Source organism: Sarcophilus harrisii, chromosome 6 (assembly GCF_902635505.1).
Source record: "Sarcophilus harrisii chromosome 6, mSarHar1.11, whole genome shotgun sequence".
Lineage (NCBI taxonomy): Eukaryota > Metazoa > Chordata > Mammalia > Dasyuromorphia > Dasyuridae > Sarcophilus > Sarcophilus harrisii.
Window position 1 is genome coordinate 83099752 of NC_045431.1, and position 15430 is coordinate 83115181.

General features: G+C 31.8%; 1 protein-coding gene across 1 annotated transcript in view; it reads right to left on the minus strand.

The window, feature by feature from the left end:
• The window catches only part of PDGFC (platelet derived growth factor C), a 219674-nt gene that overhangs the window by 85034 nt on the left and 119210 nt on the right, over positions 1-15430 (minus strand). Inside the window, exon 2 of the mRNA XM_003773113.4 lies at positions 2712-2907. Within this exon, the coding sequence (XP_003773161.1) occupies positions 2712-2907 (196 nt within the window). The remainder of the gene's footprint in view (positions 1-2711; positions 2908-15430) is intronic.

The following is a 15430-nucleotide window of genomic DNA, read 5'->3' on the forward strand; positions in this document are numbered from 1 at the left end:
GCACTAGATAAATATTCAACATGATTATATTACATATATAACTTTGCTTTGTACTGCAAGTTGACATGTATGTATGCATGTGTATATACAAACATTGACATATTTTCACACTATACAATATCCATATACACATGTGTACATCTATGTGTATGTATGGATATATACCTATGTGTATATTGGAAAATATCAGGACAATATTAATAATCAGTTTGTAGAGGAACAAGACCTTGGAGAAAGGATAAATGTTCAAAAATGGAGAAGAAAGAGAATGGAAAGTGTAATAATTTCCTGTTTATCAACAGCAAAAGAATTATCTTCATTATTACTCATATCATCAAATTAGAAATTAGAAAAACTCCTGCTGTTCTAAACATCCCTCAGTAAAGCTACTCAGGAATACAAGGCAGGAGAACCTGATTTCTGAATCCAGCTCTGTCATTAACTAATTTTATGAGTTTTTTTGCACAAAATTCTTCACCGTTTTTTCCTTCATATCTGAAAATGAGCTAATTGGACTAAATGATTTCTAAGGTCCCTTCCATCTTTAAAAATCTATAGTTCTAGGAGAAAACAAATAAACAAAAAGTATTGCAGATTTAGAGCTAGAAGAGACCTTCTCTTTAATACTGTTGCCTTCACTTGTGAAAAAGTAACTTTTCTAGGTCTTTCCTACCTAAGCACAAAATAGTAAAAGGATAATTCAAAATCCAGCTTTTGAGTTCAAATCTAGCCTAGAAATATAGATTCTGGCATCAAAAGAAGTTCAGAGTCCTTTGGGGCTGGTAGATGCCAAAGTGGATTGAAAAATCACCCATGTGTCATTACACTCAGAATTCAAATCCGCCTCGGAAATTTACTAACTCTGTGATCACCAAGCAAGTCATTTAATCGTTGCCTATCTCCATTTTCTCAACAGTAAGAAGGAAATAATAATAGCATCTATCTGGGAGAGTCATTGTAAAGATTAAATAACATAATATTTTTAAGTTCTTAGCACAGTACCTTGAAAAAAATAGGGCCATAATAAATATCTGTTCCTTCCCCTTCCATTTAGCATTAACACCTCATTTTACTGATAAGGAACCAAGACTAGAGAATTAGAAAAGATGATGGATTTGAAATTCATTCATCCATTCATCTAAGGGTTCAAGAATTGGCTCTGCCATTTAAATGTATTAAATGTATTGATCCTATAGAGGTCATTTAACAACTCTAGGTCTCAGTTTCTTCATCTGAAAAAATAAGAGTTTTGGATTAAGTGAACTTTAACATTCCTTCTAAACCTTCTCTTAAACTGCTGAAACTGACCGAAGGTTATCCAAATACTAAGCATCGGAAGAAGGTTGTTGAAGCCAAGTTCCCTGACTCCACAGCCAGTATTTTTTCCAATGTACCACAGTCTAAACCACCATTCAGCATCTTTACTTATCTAAAGAATAAAGGACATTTACCCATGTAAATGTTTATTATTACCCATTATGACAAGAACAAGTCTAGTAAAAATAGAAACATTTAAAAATAATTTACAAGGAAATAAAAGGCTTTTGAGTTTGTTTCTAGTTAGATATTTATGGAAAAAATCAAGTATACATTTTTATAAACGCTAAAGTCAAATATGTTCATGATAAATGAATGCCAGTGAAGTGAAAACTTCACAGAAAGAATGACCACCCAACCTGGATTGCTGAATTCCCATGTAAAATATGTGGGGCAATATTTGTGTGGCATTTGGTAAGTAGGTGGTATGCTAATGGGAAAGGTTCCAGCTGACATAATGCTTATAAGTACATTTGAGAGTTAGAAAAATGAAATTCCACCCAGAAAAACACAATTATGTGCACATGTCATATTCTATATTAATCAATGCAGTAAGCAATTACTTAGTACCTGTTACAAAAAAGTCAAAAAGTCAATTTTTATGATGTTTTCTGAAATGAAACATTTTATGAAATAGAATATTCCAATGTATATAGCCAGGAAGACATAGTGAAGAGACAGATAACTTTTCTAGATGAAGATACATTCTATCTTCTGTACCATTTAAAAATTTAACTATGTAAACAATGTTTAACAATTATTAATTTTTATTATATATAAATTAAAAATCCTTTTTATGAAATAAAATATTTTAATGTACACACCCAGAAAGATGCTGGAGCAGCTAGGTGACATACTGGATAGAATGATGGGTCAGAAGTTGGGAAGACTCATTTTCATGAATTCAAATGGCTTCACACACTTACTGGTTGTGGAATCTTCACCTTGTTTAACTATTTGCCTCAGTTTCCTCATCAATAAAAAATAGCTGGAGAAGGAAATGGCAAACTATTCCAGTATCTTTGCCAAGAAAACCCCAAATAAGGGTCATAAAGAGTTAGATACATGTGAAAACACTGACATCAAAAGTTAGAAAGATAGGTCAGGACAGCCTGTCTATCTGAAAATAGATGTGTGTACATATGAATGGCTAAACAATTCACTTTCTGTCTCTTTCCTTTTCTCTTTTTAAATTGAAGAACTAAACATAGTTTTGAACATGGACATGCATGTCTTATAACAACAAAAAAGCATACCAGGACAATGTTGTGATTCATAAATACAACATCAAAATTAAGGTCTGTTATGTTTTGAGATTTCTACAAACCATTAAGTAAACTTATAAGTTATCAAGGCTGTTCAATTGTCTTTGAATGCTAAACTTGATAACTTACTTGCATATGTCATCTTCTGGGTCTTCTAGCCCAAATCTTTCATCAAAAGTCAGTTGTATCCACATGTTTTCTTCTTCTGTTACTAATCTCCATACCAAGACTGTATTTCTTGGGTAAGTATGAGGGAACTTGGGGCTATGAATACTTCCATTCGTGGTCACTGTAATAATCCTCTCATGCTGGGGATCTTGTACTCCTAAAATAAAACACACACAAACACACACACACACAAAGATGCTTTTAGTAGACTGATCCAAAATTCTAGGAGATAGTATATGATTTAATTTTTGCTATTTGACTTGAGGTCAAATCATAGTTTCGCCACTTTTACATAGGCAAGTCATTTTTTTCCTTTTCTAAGACTTCATTTCCTCAGCTATAATTGGGCTAGATGATGTCCTTTCCAGACTTGAATTGACGATCATAGAATCTATAATACCTTAACTAAAATTTAATTCTTTGGAGAATGCAACTGGTCATGACCCATAGTCATACAACATCACCATAAGAATAGTCAAATATAGAAGCCTCAATAGTTTAATAGCTAACTATTTGAAGACATCATCCATTTTTATACACCACAAATAGCAAAATATAACTATATTATATTATATATATATATAATATATATATATAATATTATAATATATATAATATATATATATATAATAATATTATATAATATATATTATATTATATATATTAGTTATACTCCAAAGTCAGGCACTATAAATATTTTTTTGATCCAGACATGATTTCATCTGTTGAGGATTCTTAGTATTTTATATCCCTAAATTTGTTGGTAATTCAGTCTTACTATGAATTCTCTAAGTCTCTTAGTCTGGGTTTCTAAGAATTTAAATGACTCACCTACAAACACACACTTACTGTGACAAATTCAGGTTTGAGCCCAGGTTTCCTAGTTTCTAAGCCTTGTTCTCTATTGCTATAGTACATCTCCTCTGGAAATTTCATTGAAATACACTTACTCCAGAAATATTCATTGATTCTAACAAACTTCTATTTCAATTAGTTTTAGATGTGATTTTAAAAAATCCAACCTGAATAGAAACATATATATATATATATATATATATATATATATATATATATATATTTAAATATTGACAAATAATAAATATAAACATATTTAACTGATTATAGATGTGCTGCATATGTTTGTTTTGAGATACAAATAAACTTATTTTTCCTATTCGACAATTATCCATAAAACAAGAACTATTTTTTCAAACTTTTAAGGAATCATATTAGTATCATTAAATCTAAAACCACAATTTCTAGGATTTATCAGCTACATAATAATCAAATAAAATACATAGGGGAAGGGACATATTAGGAGCCATTTAGCATACTATCACCCCTCATTTTGCAAATGGGAAAACTGAGACTGGCTAAACAATATGTTCCAAATCACACAATTTGAAAACATCAAAAATCCAGGTCTTCTAAATAAAGAACCAACTTTCTTCTCACAATCTAACACATTGCCTTTTCAAATTTCTAGATCAACTACAAAGCTTTGATTTTACAGGCCAGCTATGAAACAGGTAATAATTTATACACATGAAAATTGTTCCCATGTATAATACATATACATGGCCACAGAGACAATCACACATTGTTCCTCCCTAACTCTACTTTTGTATACATATACTTGAATGGTATAATTAGATCTTAAAATACAATTACAACAAATTGAGTATATACCACTGTGTTTGGGAATAAGATCCTTTCCTTTATTCAGACTAGAAATTAAATCTTTAATTTATTTAACTTCTCCCTCCATTGTTTTGTCCTATATATTCAGATTAATTCCTTGTGTTTCCCCATTTTCTTTGCTGAGACATATCCCTTCTTGCATTCAAGGAAAGGGATTTCTCTGTCCATCCTGTTTAAAACAAGTTTCTGATTTCAAATTTCTTTTTTCTAATAATTTCAGCAATTCAGTAATTTCAATAATTTTTCAGTAAAATAACCAACATATTGGTTATTTTAAAGTTAAAGTAATGTGAAGATGACAATTAATTGCATCACTTTTTCACCTGGAAGTTATTATTAGTCAAATATTTCTGACAACTGACAATATCAACAGCCTTCCACATCTTAACTGGAATATACTAGGGTGATAGCAAGGTTACACTAAGAAACTTCTTTGACTTTAAGCAGTTTAAATTTGCCTAGATGCTGTGTCTCATTCATTTTTTTTTTATAGTATCTTTGTATACTACTAGTAGAGTGAATCATTTCATTAAGACAAAGAGGAGGAAAAGAAAGCAAAAGATACCATATTAACCTTGATTTAATAAATTTTGATTGTAATAAAGCTTTAGAAATATTGGGGTTTTATGCATAGAGGGAGTACATTTCTCAAACTATTTTATGTGCAGTTAATTAAAAGGGCTACACAGTTTACAATATACATTAAAGTTACAGCATTGTTAGTAAAAAAAAAAAAAAATTCCTAAATAGAGCAACACTAAAAATTCAAAGTAAATAACTTAATTTTATTTTCCTTTTAATTTAAAGTGCTCAATGGCCATAAATTAGGTAACCTGAAAAATATGAATTCCTTGCAGAAACATGATTTTTATAGATACTGATAATTGAAAGAATATCATATGAAATTTTAGAACAATTAAATTCTTCCAATCTTATTAATATGTGGTAACTTTTGGGCCTTCAGTTTTCTCAACTATAAATGAAAGGTTTGACTAGATGATATCTCATCTTTTGAACTCAAAAAAACTTTTGATTCTGTAGTATTGCTACATTAGTTTAAATGTACTTGAAATGATACTTTAAATAATAAATGCTTCTATTAATTTATTACCAAGGAAAAATGTGAACATCAAGAAAATACACTTAGAGCTACTCCCAGTCTCCTCCCCCCATCCTCAAAGAGAAAATACAAAGGCATTTAATAAATTTGTCTCATCTCAAAAAGTCTTCTTTCAGAATGAGATTATGCCATCCCTACCACCATGTCACTAACAAAATCAAATTACTGGAGAAATTTAGTAGTGTGGAAAACATTTCTATGTAACACCTATTCCAATAATCTAAATATTTTAGGAAGTAAGACAGTATGACAAAGAGTCAAGCAAACAGTCTCATCATAGAAATGAATGAACTATTTTTCAGGTTAAGTGTCCCCCACCTTGCCCCAGGCAGATTTTAGATAATTTCATATTTAAGTTTTTGTTTTCCTGCTTTAATCAATACCTAAATGTCTATGACTTTCTATTTACAAACATAGCAAGGCTTATTCTTTCACCTACAGTTTAGTAAATTGCAGTGTTATTAAAGGCTCTCAATTCTATTTTTGTATCATGAGTTAAAGGTTGATGGCTAGAATGCATATACTTAAATTGTGTTTACCATATCCCTTTTCTTTCTAATTCTGAATCCATTAGACTGTAATTAAACATAATTTAAAGGCTGAAAATCTATGTCTTATTTGTGGTAAAGGAATTATAAATGTTCTCTAAAGTTGAATTGCTGCTCACAAAAAGATTTATGCAAAATGTTCTGTGGATTTTGCTACAACACACATATGATTTACAAATGACTGTCAAAGTGTTGTGTGTAACACAAATAACTAGGGACATAATTTTAAAAAAAAGAGGAGGAGGGCAAAATGGGCCAAAGATCAATAGGAAATTGGACCAAACAGGACCTTTTACTTTCATTTTTATTAACTTAAGCACCAGTTTTTTTTAAAGTTAGAACTGAACTGCTAGAAAAAGGGATCTGTGAATTATTTAATTGATTTTTTTTCTTTTGCTTTTTGCTTAAGAGATTATTCCAAACATTAGGTTATTAAAAGGGGTCATGTTTTTGCTAGTTAGCTCATTTTATAATCTCATCTCACACAGTTTCTTCAGTCCATATCTCACTAATTCAAAAACACAAAGGCACACAAAGAGGTCTGAAGTTCAGTAAAAGTTAATAATAATAGGAGTTCATATGAACAATACTGGCTGAATGAAAAAAAAAAAAAAAAAGAAAGTGAGAGTTCTAATCTCTCTGCCCTGTCAAAGTGGGGTCTTATCTTTAATTTCCAGTGGTATTATCTTAGAAAGGTTATTGCCCAATGCTTGTCCAACTAAAAGTGACCAAGATGGCTAAAGGCCACTGAGTCCTTAAAATATGAGGATCATTTAAAGGAAATGATAGGATGTGGTCTAGAGAGGAAATGTGGTCTAAAATCCCATCTTCTATGTATAAAAAATGATTCACTCCTCTTTCTCCATCTCTGTCTGTCTGTCTATCTCGCTTTTTCTGTGTGCATATGTGCATCTCTGTCTCAGTGTGGGTGTGTCTTTGACTCTGTCTCTCAATTTGTCTCTGTCTTTCTCTTTCTTTCTGTGTCTCTGATTCTGTCTTTGTGTTTGTGGATCTCTGTCCCTCTCTCTGTCTCTCTGTGTCTGTCTTTTCTCTCCTGTCTGCTCCCCTCTCCTCTCCCCTCTCTCTCCTCATCTTGTTTGTACTTGGTTCTTGACATGTTGTGTCCCTCACTAAACTGTGAACTCCTTAAGGGCAAGGACTTTTTTATTTTATTTTATTTTTTGCCTAGCACCTGAAAGATGCTTAATAAATGCTTGACCATATTGATTTAAAATGAGCATAATGCTTGTCAACTTTATGTCTGTCATATATGAAGAGAATTATACTTGTTCTTGATTCCAGAAAGAGGAATTAGGCACAAAAAAAGGTGGAAATTGCAATTTTTTTACACTTTTTTGTAAAAGGAAAAGCAAAATGTGATCCAAAACTGAAATAGGCATCTCCATAGACAGCAGAGGTCTTCAGAGGCAATTTGGATTGCACAAATTGCTTTTGAGTGGCTGTTTATTTTGAATTAGATTGTGGTTGACATCCCTTCTGCATAGCAAATACTGAGAATCTAAAATATTGACTTTATCAGTTATAATATCTGGACTAGCTCACTATAGGATCTCAGTACCAGCCTGAGTCCTTGATCTTAGAAAAGGAGTGAAGAGGCTGAACTCACATGGATGGTCAAACATGGAATCTATTTATTCCAAATTCTCTCAGCCTTATATAATTATATACCTTACAAAATTACAGTACACTGTGCATATACTAACTATATACAGCTCATGCAGGACCACATAAATAACTTGCTATTGTGTGTAGATGTCTCTTTACCAATTGGTATCACTCTGCTTTAACTACAACATAGGTTGTCACTGCCCTCTGACTTCTCAGGAAGGCTGAGAGCCCTTAAGGGAGATGGGCAGCTGAACCAGACACTGTCAGGATGTTGTGCCTCAGTTTCCTTTGATTATTTTACCTCAGTTTCCCTAATTGTTCTACCTCAATTTCTCTGAATTGTTTTGCCTGATTGCAACATCCTCTCTCCTAATCATCATGATCCAGATAAAGAAACCTTCTGTCTTAGATATCATGACCCCAGACCTTCCCTACTTATCAGAATGTCCAATGCCTCTCCCCACCCTGTTAGAATCGGATTGATAATCCCTTCCTGCTCTCAGTGCTCTGACTCCTCCCCTGCCTCAGTCTACCACAGTTTCTTGGAGCCATGTGTGTAGATATACTTCATGGGAAGCACACATTAGCTGGAGATGCTGGATTCTTGGAGAGTCATTCAGCACTGGGATCAAACCAGAGGATCCCAGCAAATCTCTCCTTTTCCAAATAAAATATTAAAAACTCTTGCCTCAATTTTTCCACTATTAAAAGGAGGGTTTTTTTTTACTGGGCTAGAAGGGTCTTGCCCAGGATTCCCCACTATCTGTGGCCCTCTACAATTAGAGGTTCCCCTTCCCTGGAAGTTAGATAGTTATTTATTAGGGATTTATAGAAAAAACTCTTTCTTGGGTATTAGCTAGATTGGATGATTCATAAAGTCCTTTTAATTGAACTTTTGTAACCCTATACTACCCCCGCCCCCAACTTGTTATTGTTGTTGTTTGTCCTTCATTCTCAAGGAGAACCATGACCTCAAGGGATATGACAACATGGCATGCAAATGAATTGGATTTGAGGGAGAGCTTTGCGGAGGCACACTTGCCTCACTTTCCTCTCCAGAACCCTTTGGGTCCAGTGGCCAGATATAAATCAAGACGACTGGAGATGGCCTTGGGATGGCCAACTTATGAATAATTAAGAAGTGTTTATATTCACCAAACAATTTTTGAAATAGCACAATTTTCCTAAAATAATAAATATGCACTCTCAAAATCCTTCCAGTTTTAAATCCATTGTTTTAACATTATTTCATTCATTTTACCAAACTTAAAAGGACAACTGGGAAGAGAGAGGGAAACCACCAACCAACTTACCAAAAACAAAAAGAAAAACATGACTAAGAAAAGGGACCCTGACTCTGGCTTTCAATCCTGTTTCCTGTCTTTAATTTATTGAACAACCTAAGAAAATTCATTTGATAAATTCTGCTTGTTTTCTTATCTGTAAAATTTGCCTATTTGTGTAATGTAATGTAAAATCTACTTTACATTTTGTGCAATATTATCTCCAAGTCTGTGGGGTATAGGACCCCACAGTCTCCCAACTCCCCCCAAATCATTATTTGTCATCACAGTAAACAATATAATTTTTTTCATTTAGTAAAAGAAACTAAACTATTACAGATTAGCAGCAGCAGCAGCAACAACAACAACAACAAACCTTGATTTCCAGTTTTGTTTTGTTTTATAGAGTGATTTTATTCTCACTTAGCAAAAGCTCACTTAAAATGATAATGAAGCAAGATATTTTTACTCCTCTGACAGTGGCTAAGATTGTTTATGGGCAAGTCTAGGCATGTCTGGGCAAGGTCTCAGTAAAAGTTGAGACTAGCAATGAAAGAATACCAATAAAACACTTTTGGTGCTGAAAATACTACCAGAAAGTAGCAAAGATATAAAAACACTGCCAAGATTTGGTTAATTATGCCTTAAGGGAACCATACAACAATGTTATATAATTTCATCCTTTGGTCATTTGGCAAAACTATTTTTAAACTATGATTTTCTATTGCTAGGAATGAATTGTGCCTGAGAAATGAACAAGATTTTATTTTAAGTGACACAAACAACTTAACTCTCAATATATAAATCAGAGAAAATGTCTCCCAAGTTTAAGAATTCTAAGATTAAAATTAAATGATTCCAAGTAAGAAAGTCTAGTTGCAATATATATAATGGTGTCCATATACTATTACTATTATTTTATGTTACTTATAGGTATGTGTTGCAATAGAAACAACTGAAATGTTCAAATACAAAATCAGGAAAAGAAAAGTGAGAATGTTTATTCATATTACAAAGGAATTCTTCTATTTGAAAATTTTACCAATTTCCCTCATTTTCTAATTCTCTCAACACATTTAAGATATGGTTTAATTTATAAAGCAATATGAATATGTACATATATACACATATATTTTTTTTTAAAACAATTGTGGAAGAAACACAAAAATGTGGCAACTTATCAATTTTATGTAAAGAACAGGCTATGAAACTATCAAAAAATTTAAATACAATGTGAAAATAATAATTGATGAAAAGATAATTTAGTCTCAAATAACATTTCACCTAATTTTTATGGATGTCCATTTTAAATCATATTTATTTTACTAGCTTTTAAAAGATAATATTTGCTTAATTTACAATAATTAATCATATTCTTATAATTCTGAAGTTTCCCCAAGAATGTTAAACATAGTATGTATCTCCTTGTTATGACTCAATCAATTCAAGGTCCAAATAGAATGCAAATGTATTCATGAAGAAGCATAAATTAAATGTCTAGTTAATAAAAAGACCTGAAAATTTTACTCAAGATTAATATCAATTCTACACTTTCTATTGAAGAATTCAAGGCTCTCCACTTCTTTCATGACTATTTAAAATTCCTTAAAGACAAAAATTTAAGATGTGATAATTGTGGTTGTACATATATGCATATGTATGAATATAGAGATATATAAACATACTTTACAATAGTCATCATTATACTCAGCATACAATATTATTAGAAAAAATTAAGTCTAATGATCTTGTTTGTTTAGCCACTATTTTAGAGATGTACCTATATCTACAAAGTATATGTATAATATATTGCATAGAATGAGGCAGCAAAACGTCATGGATGATGAGCTGGCCTTATGAATCAGGGAGAAATGGTTTTGAATTTACTGCTGACACATAACATCTCAGAATCACAGGGAAATCTTTAAAGACTATAAACTATAGATGGTTCTCATGAACATTGCAGGAGGGAAGTTTCCACACTCTGAGATCCTAATACCCAAGGAACTACAGCCAAACCAAAAAGAGAAAAATCACATGCAATCTAAGGATATGCGAATGACCAAAGATACAGGAAAAAAAGAAGACTACAGAAATCAAGGAGTAATTTATTCTTTTCTTCAAAAGGCATTATGAAGTCATGGAGAGACCACTGGCCTTGTAGATAGGAAAATACAAGTTCAAGTAGTGCCTATGACAATACTGGCTGTGTGATGCTGGACAAATCACTGAATCTGTCAATACCTTAAGCAACTCTTGAAGACTATAAACAAGATGCCAATATATACTCATCATAAGCAGTTTCCTTATCCACTAGTTCCATATATCAATGAAACCTCAGCTACAGTACTTATCTCCATACCCTTTTTAAATGCTAATATTGTTTAAATTATATTCTTCAGCCCCACTCTTAACTTTCTCTTCTCCACTTTTCTGTTAAGAATGATGGATCCTCACAACTTCTCTGGAAAAAAACAATCTTCCCTGACTACAACTTGCAAAGCAGGTCTAAATCTGCATTTGGGAAATGGAGTTGCCTTATCTAGTGTTGTCTATATCAATGAAATCACAGTTGTGTATAAAACCAAAACTGAACAAAAGGATTTGTGCTATCATTCATTAATTTCCACAACATGATTGGTTGTTACATAACTTGAATTTTTGTAGTAATATTTTCACACACTTGTAATTAAGACATAGGACCTTTCTTAAATATGCTAAATGATTATTTTTCCTTGCAAAACTGTGCCTACTATGTAAAAGATATTACTATCTTGTAGGAAATATCCACCATATAGTCTTTTGTTCCCACTTTACTTCTAAAGATATAACAAATATATATGTAAAGTTTTTCTGAAAAAAGTATTAATAAAAAATTTAAAAATTTTAAAAACAAGATTATGGTAGGAAACTGGTTGATTTTCCCAAAACACAGGAACATGTTATATAGTCCACTACTTGATCTATTTATGCAGTCAGAAAGTATATAAAGTTTTTGTAACTGTTGTTTTGGTTTAGTTTAGTTTTGCCTCAGCACATATTTTTTTAACTACCTATATGATTGATAATGAAATTGAGAAAGAGAAAACATCTGGATAGTACAAGTCTGTTTCTCTTTAGAATCAGGATGAATTATGTCTCACATTAAGAATACTCAGCCCCCAGTTTGAAGTCAATAATTAAAAGTTTAAAAGAAAAGGAGAGAATAGATAGAATCTTTTGAACAATGAGGAGAGAAAGCAAGAGAGTTTCAAGTTGAAGATCTGGTCTGCAGCGTGGATTAAGTCTAATGAGTTTCATTTGGAGGAATGAAGCTTTCCCCTACCTCGCCCACAGTACAATTTTCTTATTCACTTTTGAGAAAATAGCTTCTTCATTTGTAGTTTGTAGAAATTAGCTTTTGCAGTCACAGAAACTCTGGTTATTCCTCTTTTACGATATTTAAATTGCTTATATGAGTATAATCTAAGAGATCAGCAAATGAAGTAGCTAGAAACATGAACTCCCTGAACTCAAAAACATTCATATAATTCTTTTCCTAAAAACTTTCTGCCAGAAAAATCTAATTTTGTTGGTGAAACAACTATCCTCATATGCCCTCTAAAAATGGGTCTAGTTTTTGCTGGATATACAGAGAAGGATACAATGTTATCCTTGTATAGACATGGACTTTGCATAAGAAAAAAACAACTGTTTATACTTTTGTTTTGGTATTTTAAGTAAACAATTAAAATGATATTACCTCACAAATAATATAACCAGTCACTTGTCACTTACTGTCATTCCCTAAAATAGCTTGACCACTTTGAAGGAAGCTTAATAAGCTATACAAGCTTATATTTAGACTTGCAGAGGAAGTTTTAGAAAGCTAGATCAATGAAAATTCATTAGCAAATTTTTGTTTTAAAATTAGAGAAAGCAAAGATCCATTACATATGAGATAACCAGTTATATTTCTTTTTTGGCTGATTAAAAATAATTTCATGTTTCATTTATTCATATTAAAGGAAATCATTATTACTAATAAAGATTTCACATACATAGATGCATTAAAAATAATACTTGCTTTTTATTTCATAAATAAAAAAACCAAAAACCACTCATTCTAAGTTGACTCCAAATATGAATTATTTCAAAAAAATGAAACAAGTATGCTATCAAAAGAAAATCTGAAGCCCCAAAAGTAAAGGACAAAGAGGGATATACTACTTTTTTGAAATAGCAAGATTTTGTTTTATTATCATTAATCAAAAGTATTTGCAAGAAATGGGAAAATTATTTTGAAACAGGTCTGAATTTTAGAGATTCCAATGAACAAGCTATAAATTATGGACAGTAATAAATGATTGTTGTATTGAATTAATACTTGATTGGAAAAGCTCGAAATTGCAAAAATAAAAAAAAAGATTAAATTACATTAGGAGTTTATTCAAATTCACTCTTCTCAACTTCATCAAAGGCCTTGATAAACTGTCATTTCCTTGTTTAATTCACATGCTAACTTAAATAGAAAATGAATGCTGTGTTCCTATGTGAAGAAGAATGTCTTATCCCATCAGTTATATGAAGGCACAATTTTTTTTAAATCAAATTTTATGTTTCAAAATAATTTTAAAGACTTTGCTTACCTTTTAAATGTTCTTTCTTCTATTTTCTATGCCAGTCCAGATGCCTGGGTATAGTTCCTCCCTGCCAGTAGATGGAGATAGTACAATTGAGACTTTTGGTGACCTCAAATCCTAGTTTAGGTGGTTCAGAATCCTCATTTCAGACTTTGGAAGTAGCCAATTGGAATTATTTTTTTTAAAGACATGAGAAATTGCATAAAAATGATTAAATCAAATTAACTTTATTATTGTTTTTGACTCATCATTTGGGGAAGGGGGGGAGTCTTGGCTGGCATAGAAAAAAAAATCAAGAAAGAGCATTAACTTGGAGGATATGTTCCCTTGACTCTTCAGTCTTCCTAGGTTCTTGTTCCTCCCAACTCCCCAATCATCTTGAGCTAAAACAGTACTTAAACAATAGGTAAGGTGATAGCTATTTCTTTTCCTACTTTAGCAGACTGTTGCATGTCATTTTTTTTCTGTAGTTCTGGATGATTTCAGCTGTATTCCATATTCAAGTGGAAGGAGGAAGAGAGGAACAAAAAACTAGTTTCTTCTTCCAACCAGTAAGTCAAAGGAGCTTTGAAGACTTCTAGAACACAATTTTCATGGATATCTCTGGCTTTTCAAACCCACACCATTTCATTATTCTTCAAAAGCCTATATTATCCATAGTTATTCAAAGCAGAAGTTCAGAAAGTCCATGCATGCCTGTCCATTTTAACAAGAGGGAAACGGATCTTCTGAGGATAGCATTATGCTTGCTATTCTGGTACTAATGGAGGCAAATATGAACAGTGTCCCAAGTCAAAAGCGATGACATTTTCTTCTTTGAAGAGTTATTCACTTCTGGCCAATTATTATACTGACATTAGATATTCTTATGAGTATAAATAGATTCTTCAGTTGTTTTTGATGAAGGAAAAATTCATAAAATGCAACATCTTTTAAAAGAAATTAATTTTTCTGACATTTTCCAAAAGATAAAGGGCATTTAAATGATATTGAAAGTGGTGATAACGGTAGCAGATAATGTTGATAATAATATGAACATTCAGAATTGATTCAAAGACTAATGAATTCATATGATTATAGTTACAATTTTTTATTCAAATAATATGACTTGTTTTTCACTTTAGAAAAACTAATCTACGTTTCAAATTAATATACATTTTTACTTGTAAATACCAGTCTTCTGGCTTTGCCAGTACATAAATCGCTTTACATTCATGGCCCCAAATCCCTTGATATGAACATGATCATGTAATGGGAAAATATATTTAAATACTCAACCAAGCAAAGAAGTAAAATGTATTCAAGTAAACATACTATCTTAGAAATGGTAAAGTAAAATTAAACTTTCACTTGAATATATGAATCCATCCTATCAGCAGCTCTTCCAGTATGGAAATCACAGATGATTTTGGCTTGGACAATTTATTATTTAATGTCACAGTACTTACTCTGAAGTCAGGAGGCCTGAGTTCTAATATGAACTCAGCCATTTACTAGCTGTATGACTTAAGCACAACCCCAATTGCCTCTCCTCCTCCCCCAATCATTTAGTGTCTCATGTTCTCCTCTCTTTTACAATCTATAATTACCTTAATATCAAACTATCCCTAAGTTCCTTAAGAACAAGAGTTGTTTTTTGTTTGTTTGTTTGTTTGTTTCTGACTTTGAACACTATCATCCACCTAGAATGTTGACCTCTGTATATGGATTCTTAATCAAGTATTTGTTTAATTTATTGATTTAATTTAACTCAAGAATTAATGTGGGTCCTCCTTCC